The sequence below is a fragment of the Pelophylax lessonae genome (genome assembly GCF_965119305.1).
Source record: "Pelophylax lessonae genome assembly, chromosome: 3".
NCBI classification, from domain to species: Eukaryota; Metazoa; Chordata; class Amphibia; order Anura; family Ranidae; genus Pelophylax; species Pelophylax lessonae.
In genome coordinates, this window is record NC_138770.1 from 21480830 (window position 1) to 21505351 (window position 24522).

Sequence of the window (24522 nt, forward strand, 5' to 3'; positions counted from 1 at the left end):
TCTCAGTATATGCTCCAGCAAACCATGTGTAGTGGACTACAAAACACCTCCTTCCCCAAACACCAATTGTGTGCTTTCTTGGTGCTCACACTCAGATTGTGCGCTCACCAGACCTCCATCACCCTCCTAATAAGTGGCTCCACAATAGCTTTAGAGGAACCCTGGTTGAGAAATGCTGGACTAGGCAGTAATATATTTCTCTCCCCATTGGTGGGAGTGGAGATGACCCATCTATAAGGATATACAGTACATACACACACAGCACAAGGCCGTGTTCACACTACCAGACGTTTCTCAGGACTACAGTTTCTCTGAGCTCCACAAGGTGGTGATCTCACTTCTACCCAGACAGGAAGTCTCTATGGAATACAGACAGGAAGTGATGTCAGATATAAATAGGAAATTCTGGGTCAAAGGTGAGACAGAAGGAAGTAGAGAGGAGACGTTGCTGGAAGAGGCATGAGAGGAGGTAATAAGATCTTATTTTCTATTTACACCCAGTAACCCCCCCGTCATGTCCGTCCTCTTCCTCCATAATCACTGTGACCTCTTTTATCTCCAGCAGATGATGATACACACATATATAGTGTGGAAACCTAGATTAACCCCTTCAGGGTCAGAACCTTTCCCCACTTATGGGGCCGTAACATTCTCTGCATTTTGGAGATAAATTCTAGTAATATGTTCCTCTAAACAAACAGCACTGACAATAAATAGACAAGACAATGACCATCCTGAGCATACATGGCCTACAAAGGGCAATTATTACACTACACAGGCAGCCAATGGGCAATCATTACAATATGCAGCCAACACAATGATGGAGTGCAGGGGTCAGGAGTATGGAGCATAGAGACCCTTACATTGCTGGTCAGGAGGAAGAAAACATTCCCTTGCCTGTCATGAAGAATATGTTCCATCATTGGAGTCAGAGGGAGGAAAATACTGAGGGCTCTGAGGGAAGTAGAGAGCTTGAGGGGCTGTGAGAGGTTAGTAAAGCTTTAAGAATTTAGGGGCCTCTGAAGGGGTAAATCAGAGAGTTCTATGACATCACACTGACCTCACAGCTCTTCATACCAATGTCTCTCCATCTGGCTCTTTTTTTTTACCCTTTTCATCCTCGTAACCAAAGTAGAGCTGTTGATCCTGTATTTTATGTAATGATGTCAGAATTCCCTATGCCAAGCCTTTAACCTACAGACTTGGAGGGGGGAGGTGTCCCTGAAGTAGGGCTTTAAAAAAATACAGACCTTACGGGTGAGGAGGATTCTGGGAAGGTCATTTAATTTGACTATTTATGAAAACTGCTGACAGGAGAGGTGAGCGGTGCTGGGAATTCTGGGACATTATCCAGTAACAGACAAGGGATGTGTCTGGATGGTGACTGTATCATTGTGTGTGTCAGGTTCCTATAAGGTGTCAGGATGTCACTGTCTATTTCTCCATGGAGGAGTGGGAGTATTTAGAAGGACACAAGGATCTCTACAAGGACGTCATGATGGAGAATCAGCCGCCCCTCACATCACCGGGTAAGAGGAGACTTTATTGTAAAGGAGAGAGCAGTACGGAGGCTCCACCTAGATCCCCCGTCATCTGATAAACACATAGAAACAATGTATTCAGTCAGTGTGTGTGTTTCCTACAGATGGATCCAGTAATGGGAACCCACCAGAGAGATGTCCCCGTCCTCTGTATTCCCGGGATTCCACACAGGAAGGTCACACCATCCCTCACCATCATCAGGTAGATGAGGGACAATGATTGGTAGTTCTGATTTATACACAGCATGTTTGTTACAATGAATGTTTTATTATTTATTCAGAGTGAAAACCTCGGGGATGATAATATTGATGTTAAAGAAGAGTATAAAGAGGAGGATGAGGAGTATGGAGTGATGGTGGAGTTTTCAGAAGGACACAAGGATATGATGGAGCCACCTAATACCAGGAACCCACCAGAGAGATGTCCCCGTCCTCTGTATTCCCGGGATTCCACACAAGAAGGTCACACCATCCCTCACCATCATCAGGTAGGTGAAGATGGAAGTCGAGATCGTAAAAGTGATCTGACTGTATGAAAATATATTCCACTTTTAGGTATAAGATTATTTGTGCTCACATTTTAAAGAAACCATTCCCTGCTATTTTGTTTGTTTAGAATGAAAATCTGATAGATATAAAAGATGAGATTAAAGAGGAAGAAGAGACGTATGTGAGGGGTGATGAGCAGTTCAGGGAAGAGGTTGGGATGATGGACAAAGTTAAAGAGGAGGAATCTTCTCCAGACATCAGCACAGGTGAGTGATGGCCACTAAATACAAAAACTGTTTGGGTATATGGATTGATGTTTGGGGATTTGTAGACCCATTTCTACAAAGACATAATGATGGAGAATCAGCCACCCCTCACATCACCGGGTAAGAGGAGACTTTATTGTAAAGGAGAGAGCAGTACGGAGGCTCCACCTAGATCCCCCATCATCTGATAAACACATAGAAACAATGTATTCAGTCAGTGTGTGTGTTTCCTACAGATGGATCCAGTAATGGGAACCCACCAGAGAGATGTCCCCGTCCTCTGTATTCCCGGGATTCCACACAGGAAGGTCACACCATCCCTCACCATCATGAGGTAGATGAGGAACAATTACTGATAGTTATGATTTATATACAGTATGTTTGTTACAATGAATGTTTTATTATATATTCAGAGTGCAATCCTCGGGGATGATAATATTGATGTTAAAGAAGAGTATAAAGAGGAGGATGAGGAGTATGGAGTGATGGAGGAGTTTTCAGAAGGACACAAGGATATGATGGAGACACCTAATACCAGGAACCCACCAGAGAGATGTCCCCGTCCTCTGTATTCCCGGGATTCCACAAAGGAAGGTCACACCATCCCTCACCATTACAAGGTTGGTGGGACAGAGCATCTAGAACAGGGACATAAAGATGATGTGTGGATTTTTTATGTGAGCTTATATTTTACAGATGATATTCACTCTCATTTTCTTGGTTTAGGGTGAAGATCGGATAGATATAAAAGTTGAGGTTAAAGCAGAAGAAGAAGAGACGTATGTGAGGGATGATCAGCAGTCTATGGAGGAGGATGGAATAACGTGGACATTTATAGAGGAGGACACTCCTACAGAGATCAGCACAGGTGGGTCATTAACACTAAATACATTCCTCTACCCATACTGCTCACTGATTGGTCCAGAGTAGGGCGGGGACTGGGTGATATCAGCCTGTAATACCCTGGTCACTTTCCTGAGCTGTGTTCCCCGTCCTGTATTCCTGTTTTTCTCTCGGATAATCTTCCTTCTCTGTGCTGCAGACACAATTTATGTCTCTAGACTGGATTTATGGAGATTCTGGGGTTCAGCTGGCAGCAAAATGTTCATTTTCACCATTGGCCTTACTAGACCTAGGCAACTAGGGCATGTGATGTGGGTCTTCTGCCCCATGCCCGGGTCTAGTAAGATCTCTGACAGAACAATTCTTCCGGGTTTACTTGTTTTGTTGGCTGTGCTGGGTGGAGGGATATGTCTTTATAGTCTCACATCCAAGTCACTGAGTGCAGTCTCAGGAGATGGGAGGCAGCGGTGTGGGACCTCTGCAACTTGTCTCAAGTAAACATTTAAGTTTCTGACTCTTATACTATATAATATCTATTGTACATTACATACTCCTGACCCCTGCACTATATACTCTGTGTTGTACATTACATACTCCTGACCCCTGCACTATATACACTATGTTGTACATTACATACTCCTGACCCCTGCACTATATACTATATGTTGTACATTACACACTCCTGACCCCTGCACTATATATTCTATGTTGTACATTACACACTCCTGACCCCTGCACTATATACTTTGTTGTACATTACATACTCCTGACCCCTGCACTAGATACTCTATGTTGTACATTACACACTCCTGACCCCTGCACTATATACTCTATGTTGTATATTGCATACTCCTGACCCCTGCACTATATTCTCTGTGTTGCACATTGCATACTCCTGACCCCTGCACTATATACTCTGTTACACATTGCATACTCCTGACCCCTGCACTATATACTCTATGTTGTACATTACATACTCCTGACCCCTGCACTATATACTCTGTGTTGTACATTGCATATTCCTGACCCCTGCACTATATACTCTGTGTTGCACATTTTATACTCCTGACCCCTGCACTATATACTCTGTGTTGTACATTGCATACTCCTGACCCCTGCACCATATACTCTGTTGTACATTACATACTCCTGACCCCTGCACTATATACTCTATGTTGTACATTACATACTCCTGACCCCTGCACTATATACGCTATGTTGTACATTACATTATTCTGATACTATATAGTTCTATCTGTTGTATCTTTGAACAGGACATAATGGAACTACACTGCAAATTGAGTACACCTCCATCCCAATTATCTATAAACAGAAAAAGAAATTGCCCAGTGGGACTTTAATTGAGGAGGACTCAATAGTCATTATCGCTCAATGCGTCTGATTTATTAATTAAAACCATCATACAAAATATTACAGCATAAAATATATTCATATCTGAGTATATACATCAATCCATATACATGATGATGCAAATTATCAATAAAACATGACATGGCAGTATCAGTATGCACATAAATACATCTTGTACGTTGAACACGACGCGTTTCGTGGGTCACATTGCCCACTCATCAGGAGTATTTGTATAAGAGCATGTCTGAAAAAAATGTAATGAATGTTGTTAGTCAACATGCAGAATGGATGGCTAGTGGAGTATGGAGACTCAAACGTGGGACCCAAGTGGGGAGACACCATACTCACATAGTAACCCCGTCACCTTGCTTGGAAACAATGTTGCCATATGGCAGCATCCAATATATCCGAAAAGGGAGCTGAAGGAGCAGGACCCAAAAATGCTATACCAGACACCGGATGAGGATGTATCTTGTGTATATGAAATGTTATGTATTTCAGAATGAGTGGTCTCTAAATGGAAAATATATATGTGAGTGTAAATGCATATGCAGCTATATCATCCTAGATGATAGCTGGCAAATGAAAGTATTCATGTATAGTCAGCATGTAGAGACGTAGATATGGGCCAAGAAATATAAAGACAATGAAAAAGATATAGAGAATTTAGACAAGGCAGGAAAAGTGGGATAAGTGCTAGGAAAGGGGATGTGCAAGGATAAGTCTCCATGGGAGCGATGTGAGGGGTGTTGGTGGAACAATGCGTGGTGTGAGCAATGCGTGGTTTTGAGTCTCCATACTCCACTAGCCATCCATTCTGCATGTTGACTAAAAACATTCATTACATTTTTTTCAGACATGCTCTTATACATATACTCCTGATGAGTGGGCGATGCGACCCACGAAACGCGTCGAGTTCAGCGTACAAGATATATTTATGTGCATACTGATACTGCCATGTCATGTTTTATTAATAATTTGCATCATCACGTTTATGGATTGATGTATATACTCAGATATGAATATATTTTATGCTGCAATATTTTGTATGATGGTTTTAATTAATAAATCAGACGCATTGAGCAATAATGACTATTGAGTCCTCCTCAATTAAAGTCCCACTGGGCAATTTCTTGTTCTGTATCTGTTGTATCTTATACAATGTGTTGTACATTACATACTCCTGATCCCTGCACTATATACTCTATGTTGTACATTACATACTCCTGACCCCTGCAGTATATACTCTGTTGTACATTACATACACCTGACCCCTGCACTATATACTCTATGCTTTACATTACATACTCCTGACCCCTGCACTGTTGGAGATACAACAACTTTAAAGCTTAGCCTATTACCTGCTGCAGTTCACAAATAGGACACTAGATGTCGCTAATACTCAGTGATATGCTATGCATTTTCTATGATGTGTTGTAATTTCCTGTACACTGTACTGTGCTCGTTGGTTATCTCTTCCTGTCTGTGTTTTCTCACCATGAGAAGGTGACATCTTTGCTCTCTGTGGTTATGTTCCAATAAAGAAGCCAGTTCCTTTTACTCTACAATGTCTGATCTGAAAGAACTCCGCTGCACCCAGTGATCGCACTCTGCAACATGCACTATATACTGTATATTGTACATTACATACTCCTGACCCTTGCACTATATACTCTATGTTGTACATTACATACTCCTGACTCCTGCACTATTTACTCTATGTTGTACATTACATACTCCTGACCCTTGCACTATATACTCTATGTTGTACATTACATACTCCTGACTCCTGCACTATATACTCTATGTTGTATATTACATACTTCTGACTTCTACTCTCTCCCCTCTACCCACTGCTATATATACACATAATATGGATTCTCTTTTGCTACACCCATTTCCTACCAGCTGGACATTTTATATCTGATGATTTGATTGGAGCTCAGACTTTTACATGGGTATAATAATGTGATAACATCCTCCAACTTTGGAACCTTAAACAGAAAGTGATAATGAGGGAGGAGTCAGTAACCCAATGATGGAGGTCTTCAGGATCAGCTGTCATGGTCTTACCTTCTTGCTGTTCTCCTTCGTTTGACATGTGCTGGCGGCCATCTTGGTTTCTGGGTTTCTTGTAGCCTCCCACCCTGCGGCTCCTCCTTCCCACTGGGAGGAGCTGGATGCCTAGCTTATATATATAGGAGGTCTGTGGCTTCAGTTCCCTGCTTGGTCCTCCTGTGTTCACATGCTACTAGACTGCTGCTACTTCTGGTTCCTGTGTTCACATGCTACTAGACTGCTGCTACTTCTGGTTCCTGTTCCTGGCTTCGTCTGACTACCCTGTTGGTTCCTGATCCTGGCTTCGTCTGACTACCCTGTTGGTTCCTGATCCTGGCTTCGTCTGACTACCCTGCTGGTTCCTGACCCCTGGCTTCGCAAAGACTCTGCATCGGTTTCGCCATCCGTTTGGACTTTTGCTTTATAGCTTGTTTTTCAATAAAGCTGTCTTATTTTCACTTATCTGTTGTTGTACGTCTGGTTCATGGTTCCGTGACATTAGGACCAAGCCATGAATTCTGACGGTACAGGGCCATCCTCACTACCCACGCTGGTTGCCAGACTTGATCAGCAGGATCACCTGTTGGGTCAGTTCGCCGTGGCGTTGCAAACCCTGCTTGAACGCACGGTTCATTTCGCTCCCGTTGCCGATGGGTCGGTTGTCGCTCCTGGGTCCGCTCCTACTGCCGCTCCGGTTGTTGCGCCAGAGTCTACCCCGACACCTGTTGTTGCGCCCGCGGTGTTTCGGGGTATGTCCGGTTCTGCCCCCCTTCCACAGCGCTTTGGGGGAGAGCCAACTCAGTGCCGAGGTTTCCTTAACCAGGTGGGCATTTATTTCGAGTTGCTGCCACATGCCTTTCCTACTGAGAGATCAAAGGTGGGCTTCTTAATCTCGCTGCTCTCGGACAAGGCCTTGGCCTGGGCCAGCCCTTTATGGGAGAACAACAATCCGATGGTTGCCGAGTTTTCCGGTTTTGTTGCTTCTCTTCGGAAGGTATTCGATGTGCCGGCTCGTGCTGCCTCTGCTGCGAAGCTCCTTATGTCCATCAGACAGGGTTCACGATCCGTAGCTGAATACGCCATTGAGTTTCGTACCCTGGCAGCAGAGGTGGGCTGGAATAATGAGGCTCTGGTCGCTGCTTTCTCTCATGGTCTCTCGGATGCCTTGAAGGATGAGGTTGCAGCTAAGGACCTACCAGTGGAGCTCGAGTCTCTTATTTCTTTCCTGATTTTGATTGACACCAGACTCAGGGAGAGACCTTCCTTTAAGGAGAGTCTGCGGAGGCCTCCTAACAGATTGGCGCCTACCTTTGTTGTCCCACCCGTGCCTCCCTCTCCTCCCACGCCTCCTGGGGATGACTTGTCTGGGGGTGAACCCATGCAGCTGGGGTTTGCTCGCCTGTCCGAGGGGGAGAGGGTACTCCGGAGACGCGAGGGCCGATGCATGTACTGTGGTCTCGGTGGGCATTTTCGGTTGGCATGTCCGAACCGTCCAGGGAAACGCTCGCACCTGAGATCCTGTCGGGGGCAGATCTTGGGTGGAGTCTCCTCGTCCCCGGTTTCCCGTGTTGACAAACCACTGATCACTGTTGTCCTTTCCTGGGTCGGGGGCTCGGTGACGACCCAGGCGTTGGTGGACTCTGGTGCTGGTGGTTTGTTCATTGATAGTGTGTTCGCTGCCGCCAATTCCATTCCTCTGCTGGCTCGAGGTTCTCCTCTGGCTCTTGAGGCGATAGACGGCAGACCCCTTCTGCCGCCACACGTGACTCATGAGACCCTTCCAGTGGGGTTTAGCCATTGGTGCCGTCCACAGAGAGTCGGTCTGCTTCCAGGTTATTTCGTCTCCACACTACTCGGTGGTCTTGGGGTACCCCTGGCTCCAGAAGCATAATCCGATTTTCGATTGGAGATCGGCCGAGATCCTCTCGTGGTCACCGCAATGTGGGACTAGTTGCATCCATGGGCCTGTCAAGTTGCTGTGTACTTCCTCGGACTCTCTGTTGCCCCCTGAATACGAGGAGTACCGGGATGTATTCGATAAGGTGCGCGCGGTTGCCCTACCTCCGCACCGCCCATACGATTGTGCCATCGAGTTACAATCTGGTGCCGTTCCTCCTCGTGGCAAAGTCTATCCACTGTCGGTAGCGGAGAATGAGGCCATGGAGGAGTACGTGAGGGAGGCGCTTTCACGTGGACACATTCGCAAATCCTCGTCCCCGGCAGGGGCTGGATTTTTCTTTGTGAAAAAGAAGGGCGGTGAGTTGAGGCCTTGCATCGATTACAGGGGTCTCAATCGCATCACGATGAAGAACGCTTACCCGATACCCTTTATTTCCGAGCTGTTCGATCGCCTTAAAGGGGCCACGGTCTTTACCAAACTCGACCTGAGGGCGGCATATAACCTCGTAAGGATCAAGGCGGGCGATGAGTGGAAGACCGCGTTTAACACCAGGACCGGTCATTATGAATCCTTGGTTATGCCCTTTGGGCTGTGCAATGCGCCCGCAGTCTTTCAGGAATTCATCAACGATGTTTTCCGTGACCTGTTGCAGCAGTGTGTGGTGGTCTACCTGGATGACATCTTGGTATATTCTGAGTCCATGGAGACCCACATTCTGGATGTCAAACGAGTGTTGCAACGGTTACGAGAGAACAAGCTGTTCGGTAAGCTTGAGAAATGCGAATTTCACCGATCCCAGGTAACCTTCTTAGGTTACATCATTTCCGCTGAGGGGTTCTCCATGGATCCTGAGAAGGTTTCGGCTGTCTTACAGTGGCCCCAGCCCAGTGGTCTTCGCTCCCTGCAGCGCTTTTTGGGCTTCGCCAATTATTATCGGAAGTTCATCAGGGACTTTTCCATGCTAGCCAAGCCTCTCACGGATCTGACCAGGAAGGGCAGTAATTCCCAGGTCTGGCCGCCCGAGGCCATCCGAGCTTTTGAGGCTCTAAAGTCCGCCTTTGTGTCGGCTCCGATTCTGTCGCATCCCAACCCTGGGTTGCCCTTTGTCCTCGAGGTGGACGCGTCTGAGACGGGAGTAGGCGCCCTTCTGTCTCAGCGTAGAACACCAGAGGGTCCTCTGCTTCCTTGTGGGTTTTACTCCCGGAAACTGTCTTCCGCGGAGTGCAACTACCAGATTGGTGACAGGGAGTTATTGGCCATCGTGCAGGCTCTTAAAGAATGGAGGCACTTGCTCGAGGGTTCGGTGGTTCCGGTCCTCATCCTGACGGACCACAAGAATCTGACCTACCTCTCTGAGGCCAAGAGATTGACACCACGTCAGGCCAGATGGGCTCTGTTCTTGTCACGTTTTAATTACGTGGTCTCCTACCTACCCGGTTCCAAGAACATCAGGGCTGATGCCTTATCACGGCAGTACTCCGACCTGTCCAGGGAGGAGTCGATTCCGACTTCGGTCATACCTCCGAATCAGATCCTGGCTGCCATTCGCACCAGCCTGACCTCTCCCCTGGGTGAGCAGATTTTGGCGGCTCAATCTGGTGCTCCCTCTGGGAGACCCAACGGCAGATGTTTTGTGCCTGAGGAGTTGCGCACTCGGTTGTTGCGAACCTACCATAACTCCAAGACTGCGGGGCATCCTGGAAAGAATCAGCTGTCCTGGGCTGTTTCACGTCTGTTCTGGTGGCCTTCCCTACGTTCCGACATCGCCGCATATGTAGCGGCATGCTCCGTTTGTGCCCAGAGTAAGTCCCCTCGGCACCTTCCGTTGGGCCTTCTGCAACCCTTAGCCACCGGGGAGCGCCCATGGTCACACCTGGGGATGGATTTCATTGTGGACCTCCCTGCATCCCGAGGCCATACGGTCATTCTCATGATTGTGGATCGGTTTTCCAAAATGTGTCACTGTGTTCCTCTCAAGAAGTTACCCTCTGCACAGGAGTTGGCCACGATTTTTGCCAGGGAGGTCTTCCGGTTGCACGGTTTGCCCAAGGAGATTGTGTCGGATCGGGGGAGTCAGTTTGTGTCCAGGTTCTGGCGCGCCTTTTGCTCCCAGTTGGGGATTCATCTCTCCTTCTCCTCGGCCTACCACCCTCAGTCCAATGGGGCCGCAGAACGATCCAATCAGGCCTTGGAGCAATTCCTTCGTTGCTATGTCTCCGATCACCAAGACAATTGGGTTGACCTCCTGCCTTGGGCTGAGTTTGCCAGGAACACGGCGGTGAACTCTTCCTCTGGGACGTCTCCCTTCATGGCCAACTATGGGTTCCAACCTGCCGTGTTACCGGAGGTATTCTCTCCCCAGGATATTCCGGCTGTAGAGGATCACCTTTCCGTCCTACGTGCTTCTTGGGTACAGATCCAGAAGTCCCTTGAGGTCTCTGCGCAGCGCCAGAGACTCCAGGCTGATCGCAGACGAGCGCCTGCTCCTTCCTACCAGGCCGGAGACCGTGTATGGTTGTCCACCCGCAACCTCAACCTTCGAGTGCCCACTCCCAAGCTGGCGCCTCGCTTTGTTGGTCCCTTCCGAGTGCTTCGCAGGGTAAACCCGGTAGCCTATGCCCTTGCGCTTCCTCCTGGCATGCGGATCTCCAACGTGTTTCATGTCTCCCTGTTGAAGCCTCTGGTGTGTAATCGTTTCACTTCCTCGGTTCCTCGGCCTCGTCCGGTCCGAGTGGGCAATCGTGAGGAGTATGAGGTGAGCAATATCCTGGACTCACGCCTGGTCCGCGGTCGGGTGCAGTTTTTGGTTCATTGGCGTGGTTATGGTCCAGAGGAGCGTTCCTGGGTTCCCTCCGCAGATGTCCATGCTCCTGCCTTGCTCCGAGCCTTCCACGCACGCTTCCCTCAGAAACCGTTCTTAACTCCGCGGAGGAGGGGCCCTTGAGGGGGAGGTACTGTCATGGTCTTACCTTCTTGCTGTTCTCCTTCGTTTGACATGTGCTGGCGGCCATCTTGGTTTCTGGGTTTCTTGTAGCCTCCCACCCTGCGGCTCCTCCTTCCCACTGGGAGGAGCTGGATGCCTAGCTCATATATATAGGAGGTCTGTGGCTTCAGTTCCCTGCTTGGTCCTCCTGTGTTCACATGCTACTAGACTGCTGCTACTTCTGGTTCCTGTGTTCACATGCTACTAGACTGCTGCTACTTCTGGTTCCTGTTCCTGGCTTCGTCTGACTACCCTGTTGGTTCCTGATCCTGGCTTCGTCTGACTACCCTGTTGGTTCCTGATCCTGGCTTCGTCTGACTACCCTGCTGGTTCCTGACCCCTGGCTTCGCAAAGACTCTGCATCGGTTTCGCCATCCGTTTGGACTTTTGCTTTATAGCTTGTTTTTCAATAAAGCTGTCTTATTTTCACTTATCTGTTGTTGTACGTCTGGTTCATGGTTCCGTGACATCAGCCCAGTCTTCATCTTGGTTGTTCTCCCCCCATCCTCACTCTCTGACCTCTGGTGGGGCTCAGCCCTGCTGTTATTCATGATTAAATCATGGACTAAATAAGGAAGTGCAGGACTTCTTGTGTTAGGAAGATGACAATGAGTGATAGAGGGGGAGGGGACACTCGTCCTATAATCCCCTCATCACTGTCACTCCTATAAAAGACAGTTCTCGTTGTTTCCTCACTCTCTGACTAAGGTCCATGAATAAAGAAATGAACTGGTAGGAGATCAGAGGACCCATTTACTAGTTACCTTGAGGGGGGATCGTAAGATCCTCAGAGACAAAGCTGCCTGATGTGGGCGGAGTCTTGGTTTAGGGGAACCAATCTGCTGATGTCTAGTAATAATCTTTGTATTTCTATTTTAGTAGATGGACGGGAGATGAGGAAAACCTCAGAGGATTGTCTCACTTTGTCTCCAGACTGTAAAGTAGAAGATGAGGACATCACACAGTATAGTCCAGGAGAAAACCCGGCTACCTCAAATGTCCATCCGACACCACGCAGTGTAGATGGACCATCGTATTCCTCTTATCCTGAGGAACCTCAGACTGTGAGGGACAGTGCCGGACCATCGTATTCCTCTTATCCTGAGGAACCTCAGACTGTGAGGGACAGTGCCGGACCATCGTATTCCTCTTACCCTGAGGAACCTCAGACTGTGAGGGACGGTGCCAGACCATCGTATTCCTCTTATCATGAGGAACTTCAGACTGTGAGGGACGGTGCCGTCCTTCCAACAGATAAGAGGTTTTCCTGTACTGAGTGCGGGAAGTGTTTCAGTTTTAAATGCCGTCTTAATGCACATAAAAGATCTCACACAGGAGAGAAGCCGTATTCCTGTCTTGAGTGCGGAAAATGTTTTTCAAAAAAGTCCGATCTTAACAGACATCAGAGATCTCACATGGGGGAGAAGCCATATTCCTGTCCTGAGTGTGGGAAATGTTTTTCTCAGAAGTCCCATCTTTACAGACATCAGAAATGTCACATGGTCAAGAAGCCACTTTCCTGTCCTAAATGAGGGAATGTTCCTCACTGAAGTCCTGTCTTTCTGTACATCAGGGATCCCACACAACCCTGGAGGTGTATTAGTGCCTTGAGTGCGGGGAAATGTCTTTTATATGAATGTTGGTGGACATGTGGGGAAGAAGCACACCCTGATATACACCGCAGATATACTCCATGGCTGATCTTCATCATGTAAGAAACACTTCATAAGGAGATCAGAGATCACCAAAGACATGGATGAAGTGTTGTACCGTGTTGGCCATTGATAGCAGGAGAAAAATAAAAATGGAGTCCTTACCTTTCATTGGCTGAGTACATTTTGTGGTGTAAGCTTTCACACTTAGAGGTCTGTTTAGTTGAATGAATGTGACCGACACATAACCCGACGTGACATTGTACAAGAGACCAAACTTTCTGTGGGAACGGGGAACACATTCATCCTAGGCTGTCCTAGGAGGGTTCAGGCGTCATGACAAATCTTTCCATGACCATGATTCCAGGCATTAGTTACCCACTTATCCTCCGGAAGATTTACCCCCCTTCATGACCAGGCCATTTTTGCAATACAGCACTGCGTTACTTTAACTGACAATTGCCGGTCGTGCGACGCTGTACCCAAATAAAATTGGTGTGGGTGATCACCCCTTGATCACCCACACTGTTAACCCCTTCCCTGCCAGTGTCATTTTGCAGTAACAGTGCATATGTATAGCACTGATTACTGTAGTAATGTCACTGGTACCCCCAAAGATGTCAGTCAGGGGTCCGATCTGTCCACCGCAATGTCGCAGTCCCGCAAAAAATCGCAGATTGCTGCCATTACTAGTAGAAAAAAAAAAACAATAAAGACATAAATCTTTCCCGTATTTAGTAAACGCAATAACATTTGCGGAAACCAATCAAAATACGCTTATTGCAGTTTTCTTTCCAAAAATATGTAGTAGAAAACAAATTGCCTAAAATGTTAAAAAATTTAGATTTTTACTTTTTTTTTTTGAGAATTTCATATAAAAGAATGTGAAAAATATTGTTATTTTTTCAAAATTGCACAGGTGACCAAATACCGCCAAAAGAAAGCTCTGTTTGTGGGAAAAAAGGATGTAAATTTAATTTGGGTACAGCATTGCACGACCGTGCAAATGTTCGTTAAAGTCACGCAGTGCCGAATTGCAAAATAGGGCCTGGTCATTGAGCAGCCAAATCCTCCGGTCTAAAAGTGATTAAATCAGTTAAAATAACGCCCAGGCAAATTTGTGATCGTTAAATTCAATAGTGAATGACTGACTGATACGTCATGGGTTCTAGTCCGACCATCATCACATCAGTTGTGTTGGGGGGTTTATGTCTACAGATTGTTAAATGGTGGTAAAATTAGTGATAAGTACATGCAGCTGAGATGATTGGACATGCCTGTGAAGTGGGGGCATTCACCAAGTGACAGCATTCACAGCTGATTCTAAATAAAATCGCCAATTATCCCAGCTGATCTGAGAGTTTGTCTATTTGGAGATTGTCTACTGGTAAGCCAATTGTAAATCTATACATATATATATATATATATATATATACCTTAGATTGTAAGCTCCTTGAGGGCAGGGACTGATGTGAATGTACAATGTATATGTAAAGCGCTGGGTAAATTGACAGCGATATATAAGTACCTGAAAATAAATAAATATATATATATATACAGTATATATATATGTGTGTGTGTCTTTATGTTCTGTTATTGCTTTATGAAATATGCTGTTGGCACATTTCCATTGTCTTCTTTGGGCTTAAAGATTACGGCTCAAGACAGATTGATAAATAGCTCAGTGGGCTGAGGCAATACAATATAAGTGTCAGCTCCTGGGTACAATACCTACTTTGCCATGGGCCCCAGGCACAGCTGTACTTGCAGCAGATGCTGCAACTTTTGCAACAGCCCCCCCCCCCCCCACCTCCTGAGCCCCCACCTCATGTTTCATGTTTTTTTTATGTTAGTTTTTTTTATATTTATGTTTGTCATTACTGTTTGTAATAATTTGGATATTGTTTGTAATAAATATATTTTAAATTAAATTTTAAAAAGAAACTGTGAAGAGAGAGAGAAAAAGCTTAGCAATGAAATTCCCAAAACATAATGGAGGTTAGACAGTCATGGAAAACATCAACCCCCACTCCTGTCATCTTTATCCCCACCATATCCCCCCTCCCCCTTTTTTTATCTTTCTCTAAATGTTCACCCATTAAACCCCCCCTACTCTTTTACACCTTTCTCTCCCTCTCATCCTCTTCTCTCCCACCTATGTCTCTCTCTCTCTCCATCCACCCTCCCCTGAAAGTAAGCTTTTTGAACCTTTTCAGTGCTGAAGCTGATTGCTACTCTGCAAGCTTTCTGCTACAGGGGCCCTGATGAGTCATTTTCTGACGAAACGCCGCGTTGGGTGGGACTGGAAGGTGTGACGTCATTGCGCCGAGGACGCATCTGCCATTTTGTCGGTTGGACTGTACACACACACTGACCCTGCTCTACATGTTTATGTGAGTTTAACAGCTTTAAAATAAATATTGCCCTTTATTTCATACCTACTACTCTATGAGTGTTTTTCTATTCTTGGGGCTTTATGTTAATCCTCCCTGGGGACCGGATCCTGAGCCTGGGAATTTGTGTGACCCTTTCCTGGGAGCCTGCCTGATCCTGGACCATTATCCGGCCTTACTGGGTGCTGAATATGAACTCTGGATGAGCCTATAGTGGGATATGGATGCTTTGCATTAATAACAGGACGATAAGAGGCAGTGTGGTTGGAGGTGATCTGGTGGTGGTAGCACCTATTTGCCTAAACAGCTGACCCTGGTGGATGGATGGACCTATTGTCTTATTGGACTGATATATACTCACTTCGTTTCTAGCGCAACACCTCCCTTTACCATGTAGCCTTAAAGATATGTACTCCATACTCCTGTGCTGAAGGTGGTTCTCTGAAAAGGTATGGCTGAGGCACCAACAACATCAAAGTGTTTTGACCATCTCCTTTTTTGATGCTTAGAAAGAACAATCAAATCGGGAAAGTTAACCACTACCCTCTCCACACTGACTGTGTTGCCCAAAATTAACTTGCAATTGGTGGTCATTGTTAGATGGCCCTGATAGGATATTCTCTATCCTTGACTTTCACAATCCTCCATGTCAAACTCCACTTCAACCTTCCTGTCACATCTATCTAAAATACACTGGATCTTCCACAAACTTACATTTGCACATATACACATCACCCTAGCACATACATTACATGTGAGAATCACATCGAATGTACTTACAGTGCGCCTGAAGGAAGCCGGCCTCCTCTCCTCCATGGGCCTTCTCCTCCCCACGGGGTGACCACATGGCAGATACTAGAAACACAAAGACAAAATACAATCATTTAATAACAGCAATTTGGAAAAGGGACACAGAAAGTAGGACAACCCATTGAAGGTAGTTACAGTGGGCTGGGGGGGGGGGGGGCAGCCTCCCCTTTTCCCCTGTCCTTCCCAACTTTATAGATGTCTGCTGCTACATCAACCAAATCCAAGAAAAACAAACATTGCAGCCCTTCCAGTTTAAAGAGGGACCCAGAGAAGACACAAACACATGGAGGGTTCTTACATTAAGCTTGAGGGAAGGTGTCCTCCTCGCCCCTCTCTTCAGCTATCTCCTCCTCCTCCACTGTCTCCTCCTCCTCCACTGTCTCCTCCCCTGCCTCCTCCATCTCCTCCTCCTTTCTCACCCTCCTCCTCCTCACCCATCGCTGAAGCTATATAAACCACAAAAGAGAAAACATACAATAAAAAATGCAGCCCTCCAACTTAGAACAAAGACACAGAACACATTCACAGTCAAAGTACTTACAGTGGGTCTGAGGTGGATGAGCCTCCTGCTGCTCCTCCTCATCATCGCTGGTCTCTACAGATAAATACAGCACAAGTTACACACAATTTTAGGACACAAATATCCAGCTACTTCTCCACATGGTAGCAATATACTCAGCGCCCCTACAATTTTTAAGACAAAGCTAGGAATGCATTAGGGAATGTCCATTGGACATTTACTTAGGGCAGGCGGTACATACAGGAGCAATGCCATCAATGAGATTCATTGGGCATTTTTATAAACAGAAGGTCACTGTCCATCCACTATGGTGCGCCTCTTTATGTCACTCCAAGAGCGCTGAAGGTCCTGCACTGATGTGCGGTGGTGGAATCTCTGCCACAGCTTCAAATGCAGGTGACGCATAATGGTCGGCTTGGTAACGTTTTTTATGGAGGCGTCATACCGACGGAGGAGGAGGATCTGTGGAAACAGAAATTTATGTTTTCCTAGCGTTCCAAAAAATTGTGTTAGCAAAACTCAAAACATACATAAAAAAACCATTAGAGATTTGGGACCAATGATTACTGTTTCTGGTGATTGGGGATGAGCTTCAAGTTTGAGTAGAAGCTAAGTTCGACTCAAACATCGGCCGTTTGATCGTTCGTCGAATGACAAACAAATGTGCTTCTTCGCAGGAAATTCAAGCGCCCATAATGCACTGCATGCGCGCAGTGCATTATGTGATTGGCCAAAGCAGGCACCCTTAGTAAATGTAAATAAAATCAGTGCTAAACCACAATAAAACTATAAAAAATGCCAATGGCAGCATACATTCAGTGCTTCCACATAACACAAATATAGGTATAAAATAAAATGAATGTAGCGCCAAAGTAATACTGCAAATAAATCAATAAATAACTAAAGATGGTGACTATGCACAGTGAGATAAAAGTGTTACCATATGTTTAAACCATATAATAATGTGATTCTGTTTCCGTAATCACTATCAGAAAGTGTCACAGTGAATATAAAGTGCTAGTGCTGTCAAAAATCTTGTGACAGTGATAAAATAACCATATAAATATTCCAAAATTATATCAAATGGTGGCCAATAAATAAATGTATTGAAATGCATAAAGTGCCAAGTTCATAAAAAAATCAAAGGTATCTTCAGTGATGTGCAAAATAGCAATAAAGGTGCTGGTGCTCCAATCTTATATGTGTAGCCCTGCCCCCTGGGGAGTGCTGTAGTTGCAGTGAGTGCCCTACTGCAGAGGTAGTCCACTGAGTGACTCCAATCAATCCACTGTCCAGCTGTTGCCTAGCTTTTTTCTAGCAGTTTTGCACTGACTGCTGTAGTTGCAGTGAGTACCATACTGCAGACAGAGGTAGTCCTCCACTGACTCCAGCCCAGTCCAATCCACTGTGACATGTGTAGCTGTTGCCTTGCTCTTTTGCTAGCAGTTTTGCACTGACTGCACTGGATTAGTTGCAGTCAGTGCCTTACTGCAGAGGTGGTCCTCCACTGACTCCAGTCCATCCAATCCACTGTGTATGTGTATTTTCTGTGTAGCTGTTGTTGTTGCCTAGCTTTTTTTCGAGCAGTTTTGCATTGACTGCACTGCAGTAACATATTGCAGTGAGTGAGTCCACAACCGCTGCACTTTATTATGCATACAATCAGATGTTGTGAAATGCAAAGCAAATGTCCCAAATTGAAGATTTCCTACCAGTTTTTATGCAGTTGAGGTGTAAGGAATGAGCACTTCATGTTAAATATGTTAATAAATAAAGATTCCCATGTTTATTAAGAGATTTGTGTCGAATTTTGTGTTTTTTGGGCAAAATTTTACATGTGTGAAAATATCGGCCGATACCGATATGCGATCGGCAAAATATCAGTATCGGCAACGAAAAACAGATATCGGTCGATCACTAGCACATACACACACAGCACAAGGCCATGTTCACACTGCAAGACGTTTCTCAGGGCTGCAGTTCCTCTGAGCTCCACAAGGTGGTGATATCACTTCTACCCAGACAGGAAGTCTCTATGGAATACAGACAGGAAGTTCCGGGTGAGAGGTGAATTGGGAGGAAGTAGAGAGAAGACATTGCTGGAAGTGGCAGCAGAGGAGGTAATAAGATCTTATTTTCTATCTACACCCAGTAACCCCCCCCCCCCCCCCCCGTCATGTCCGTCCTCTTCCTCCATAGTCACTGTGACGTCTTTTATCTCCAGCAGATGATGATACACACATATGTAGGGTGGAAACCTAGATTAACCCCTTCAGGGTCAGATAATTTCCCCACTTTCCGGGCCGAACCATTCTCTTAATTTTGGTGATAAATTCTAGTAATATGTTCCTCTAAACAAACAGCACTGACAATAAATAGACAAGACAATGACCATCCTGACTAGAGATGGACGCATTCGAGTTTCCACGTGCCCGATCCCGCCAGGAAGCCGACATTGCACTCCGCTAATCACAGACAGTGAGACATTTCCCGATCCGCAGCTGCACAGATCAGTAAATGTCTCACTGCCTGTGATTAGTGGACTGCAGTGTCGGCTTCCTGGCGGGATCGGGCACGTGCGAACTCAACCATGCCCGAGCCCATCTCTAATCCTGACCATACATGGCCTACAAAGGGCAATTATTACACAACACAGGCAGCCAATGGGCAATCATTACAATATGCAGCCAACACACCGAACGAGTGCAGGGGTCAGGAGTATGAAGCCCCTTACATTGCTGGTAAGGAGGAAGAAAACATTCCCCAGCCTGCCATAAGGAATACGTTCCATCATTGGTGGCAGAGGGAGGAAAATACTGAGGGAAGTATAGGAGCTGAGGGGATGTGAGGGTTTAGTAAAGCTGGAAGACTTTATGGGCCTCTGAAAGGGTAATGTATATGAAGGACTCTGAGAGCCTTGAGGGGGTAGTCAGGCTTCAGGGATCTGAGGGAATAGGGGGCTGGAGGGCTCAGAGGACTCTGAGGGACAGAGGGGGGTCTATGATTGTCCTCCCACCCCAACTGCACTTATATTTCAGATCTTACAGAACTGGCAATCTCAACCATCTTATTGTCCCACTGGTCATGTGATTTGTTCTGGAATATTATGTAAGATGAAGAAGGGAATTCCTGCATTCGTTGGTGAGCACTTGTTCTTAGAGAAGTTCTGTTTCAGCTGTAAACCAGCTCAGAAACCAAACAAATCCAACAGAGAAAAGGGAAATTCTGATCTGGCAGGCTAAGAGGGTCCAAGGTCCTCCAAGATGTAACAAATCCAAAACAGTCCAGATTAAATGTATTCTCATGGGGAGAGTAGTTCTTAAATGTCCAGCAACTCTCCTATTACCACCCTCACATCCCCATCCTATTATTGTGTGACCAATACCATCCAAATAATTCTTACTTTCATTTCCCAAAATTATCCGTCTACAAGGAAACCTGTATAGATCAAATGATGGCACCAATGAGGATGGAGGAGGACCGGAGTCACATGACTGAGAAGATACTAAACTTCACCCTGGAGATCATCTACCTGCTGGCCGGAGAGGTGAGGAGGATTCTGGGGGGTCACATGACATCACTCTTATCTCTATTAATAAAACACAGAGGTGAGGAGGATTCTAACATGATATTCCTATTGGTTCCTCAATACAGAGATTTTCTCCTCTGAAGTCAGGTGATCATATGACCATCACAGTGCCTCAATGTGACTCCCTAAAACCTGAGAGACACAACATGGAGAAGATTCTAGAAGTCACCAAGAAGATGATGGAGCTGCTGACAGGAGAGGTGAGCGGTGCTGGGAATTTTGGGACATTATCCAGTAACAGACAAGGGATGTGTCTGGATGGTGACTGTATCATTGTGTGTGTCAGGTTCCTATAAGGTGTCAGGATGTCACTGTCTATTTCTCCATGGAGGAGTGGGAGTATTTAGAAGGACACAAGGATCTCTACAAGGACGTCATGATGGAGAATCAGCCGCCCCTCACATCACCGGGTAAGAGGAGACTTTATTGTAAAGGAGAGAGCAGTACGGAGGATCCACCTAGATCCCCCATCATCTGATAAACACATAGAAACAATGTATTCAGTCAGTGTGTGTGTTTCCTACAGATGGATCCAGTAATGGGAACCCACCAGAGAGATGTCCCCGTCCTCTGTATTCCCGGGATTCCACACAGGAAGGTCACACCATCCCCCACCATCATCAGGTAGAGGAGAAACAATCACTGATAGTATCATTAGGATCTGTGCATTATCTGCATTGTTACCATTGATGTCATTTTTATTATATATTCAGAGTGGAAACCTGAGAGATTCTAAAGCTGAGGATAAAACAGAAGAGAGGTATGTGAGGGATGATCAGCAGTCTATGGAGGAGGATGGAATAACGGGGACATTTATAGAGGAGGACACTCCTACAGAGATCAGCACAGGTGGGTCATTAACACTAAATACATTCCTCCACCCATACGGCTCACTGATTGGTCCAGAGTAGGGCGGGGACTGGGTGATATCAGCCTGTAATACCCTGGTCACTTTCCTGAGCTGTGTTCCCCGTCCTGTATTCCTGTATTTCTCTCGGATAATCTTCCTTCTCTGTGCTGCAGATACAATTTATGTATCTAGACTGGATTTATGGAGATTCTGGGGTTCAGCTGGAAGCAAAATGTTCATTTTCACCAGAGGAGTTTCTAGATCTAGGCACCTGGGGTCAGGGTCAGTACAGGGGGTGGGCAGGAGGGGCGGCTGCCCTGGGTACTGTGGTATCATGCGATGGGGGGGGGCACCACAAGGAAATTGAGGGGGGAAGGGATCTGTGTTGGGAGGAGCAATTTAAGGAGCAGCAGGGGCTAAGAATTGTTAAAGGAAAGTAAGTTTGGGTGTGTGCTAGAAGTGGTGATTCATGGGTGATTTGTGTTGGGAGGGGGTGGGAGAAGGGGATTTGTGCTAGGAGGGTCAATTTTGGGGGGCTTGTACTAGAATAGGTGATATGGTAAAGGGGGGATTTGTACTAGGGGGCAAATTATTTTCGTTTACATCCTCTGACAGACGCAGCCACTTCATAGTTTCCTCATAGATGGGTAATGGCGCCCTCTGCAGGAGCAGGCTAGGCAGTGAAGGGAGAAAACGCTGCTCCAGGTGTGTGATGGTAGCTTAGCGGTGGAATATCCCATAGAGTACTAGTCCCAGCCCGCCTCCGTGGAAAATTTGTAAGAAAAAAAACGGCCGCACATCCAGGAATTCCAATTGCCTTTAATTTCCAAAGTGATGACACCAACATAGGGTCATGTAGACGTGTTTCACACATACATCTTGTGCTTAATCATTACAATGACCACAACAGCCTATAGATGTCTTAGGGATCGGTACCAGCAACATGTTTACAGTATAGAGAAGAATCTGTCTACTAATGTGGCCAAACATTTCAACGGGTGCCACAATGCGGACAAAACAGCTATGCGGGTTCAGGTTATTAAATAGGTCAGGGTACCAAGGCGGGGGAGGGGGGGGGTGATGCATTCCGATCCCTATGTCGGAGGGAAGTATTCTGGATCTTCCAATCTTCCATCTGCAGAGTCGCATCCCACTCCGGCTCAACTTCGAATGGGATGTCAGTCATTTTTAAGAATGAGCCCAACTGGGACCCCCTCCATACATTGGGATGGATGCCTTCTATATATATATATATATGTATTGTCCATCTTTATGCATGTTTGATTATGTACTGCATTTGTCCCTCCTCTGCTGTGGATTTTTATATGATCAATGATCCTTTATCGATTATTATGTTTATATTTTTGATATCTCCTGGTACTCCTATGTGGACACATTGGTTAAAAGCGGACACTATGGCGTGTGGGTACCTGTATACATGATTTACAGTGATTTACCACACATTTTTTACAACTTTATTGAAACATATGTGTCCATACAGGTGTTATAATGGAGATGTTTTTTTTCATGATGTATACGTGGATGCATTAGTTTATGCATCCTTAACCACTTAAGCCCCAGCCCTATTTCAGACACTTTTTGTTTACAAGTTAAAATCAGTATTTTTTCCTAGAAAACTACTTAGAACCCCCAAACATTATATATATTTTTTTAGCAAAGACTCTGGAGAATAAAATGTCGGTCATTGCAAAATTTTTTGTCACGCGGTATTTGCGCAACGGTCTTTAAAACACCATTTTTTGGGAAAAAATTTGAAAAATCACATTTCACTGCATTTAAAAAATACTAAACAGTAAATTTAGCCCATTTTTTTTCTATATTGTGAAAGATGATGTCACGCCGAGTAAATAGATACCCAACATGTTACGGTTTAAAATTGCGCCCCCCCCCCCCCCCCCCCCCCCGTGGGATGGCGACAAACTACGGTCAATAGAGATCTCAATAGGCGACGCTTTAAATTTATTTAACGGTTACGAGTTTAGAGTTAGAGTGTAGCTCTTTTTTTTTAATTATTGCCCACGCTCTGGCGATCGCGGCGATACCTCACATGTGGGGTTTGAACAGCGATTTCATTCGCGGCTCGACTTGCGTATACGTTTTTTTTTTGTGCGCGAGCTAACGGTGACGGGGGCGGGTAAATTTTTTTTTTTCCTATTTATTTTTTATTTTCTTTAAACTTTATTACAGGTTTTTTTAAAAAAAAAAAAAATCTGATCACTTTTATTGCTGTCACAAGCAATGTAAACATCCTTTGTGACACCAATATGCAGTGACAGGTACACTTTATGGAGGGATCGAGGGTCTAAAAGACCCTAGACCCCTCCACTACACTTCCCTGTATGCAAAACACCGAAAACTGCATTTTTACATACAGCCGTTTTTCAAATCTGCCGCCTTTTGCAGCACAGTAACCCGGAAGTGACGTCATGGACGCCGCCTCCGGGTTACGTCATCGGAGACCCGATCGATGCCGTTTCCGGCATTCATCGGGACTCCACCCAGCCGGCGGATGTGCCGGCTGGGTGCTCGGGTCTCCCGGTGGGACGGGAGCCCCGAGCAGAGCCACGGAAGGCGGCGGGAGGGGGGGGACGTCCTCTCCCGCCCCCCCCCGGGTAACGATCGAGCGGCTCCCGAGCCGCATCGGTCGTTACCGACGGAAAGCCGACCGTCGGCTTCAAACTTCGGTACCGGGATGATGCCTCTAACTAGAGGCATCATCCCGGTATAACCCCGCAAAGTGTACCGACGTACCGGTACGTTAGAATGCGGTCAGTGGTTAAGGTGGGAATAGTCTATTCCATGGAGGAAATAATGATTTTATGTATATGTCTTTTGTACATGCATGTGAAATGTATCCATGTGTGTGCAGGTGTGCAACTGTATGCACATATGTGCGTATTCCAGATAGATGTTTTTACATTTACTATAGTTTTTTCTCTTTCTTTTTTATGTTGTATGTATTCACATTTATTTTTTCCAATATTTCATTGGTGTTTTTATACAATTTTCTATGTGATTGTTGGTCCATGTCTTTGTGTGTATGGGAGAATTCACGATATGCACGGGAACTTGGACCTTCAGTTTGATTTTGTATTTGAATCTCTATTCAGATGCTCTTTGGGGCTGAAGTTAGGTGATTAATTGGGCTGTGCACAACCGCTGATTATCACCGCCCCGGAACACCTGCAACTATTGGGGCGGTCTATTATTTAAGATCTATAGGCTGGTGTAATGAT

The 24522-nt window shown here is 45.8% G+C and overlaps 2 protein-coding genes and 1 pseudogene across 3 annotated transcripts in view; 2 read left to right on the plus strand and 1 right to left on the minus strand.

Annotated features, from left to right (window-relative positions):
• Positions 1-24522, minus strand: part of LOC309550245 (uncharacterized protein) — a gene marked incomplete at its 3' end in the record, with an annotated part of 2091994 nt that overhangs the window by 902233 nt on the left and 1165239 nt on the right.
• The window catches only part of LOC309548857, a 39282-nt pseudogene that overhangs the window by 341 nt on the left and 14419 nt on the right, over positions 1-24522 (plus strand). The window contains exon 2 of the transcript in view: positions 12612-12941. The product of the transcript in view is annotated as an uncharacterized misc_RNA (transcript). The remainder of the gene's footprint in view (positions 1-12611; positions 12942-24522) is intronic.
• Positions 20251-24423, plus strand: LOC309548859 (gastrula zinc finger protein XlCGF66.1-like; the record flags this gene model as incomplete). The annotated part of the gene is made up of 5 exons (XM_082248791.1): positions 20251-20373; positions 20481-20615; positions 20702-20825; positions 20942-21039; positions 24397-24423. Exons 1-5 carry the CDS (start codon positions 20278-20280, stop codon positions 24421-24423), a joined length of 480 nt encoding a protein of 159 aa, XP_082104917.1. The 5' UTR covers positions 20251-20277.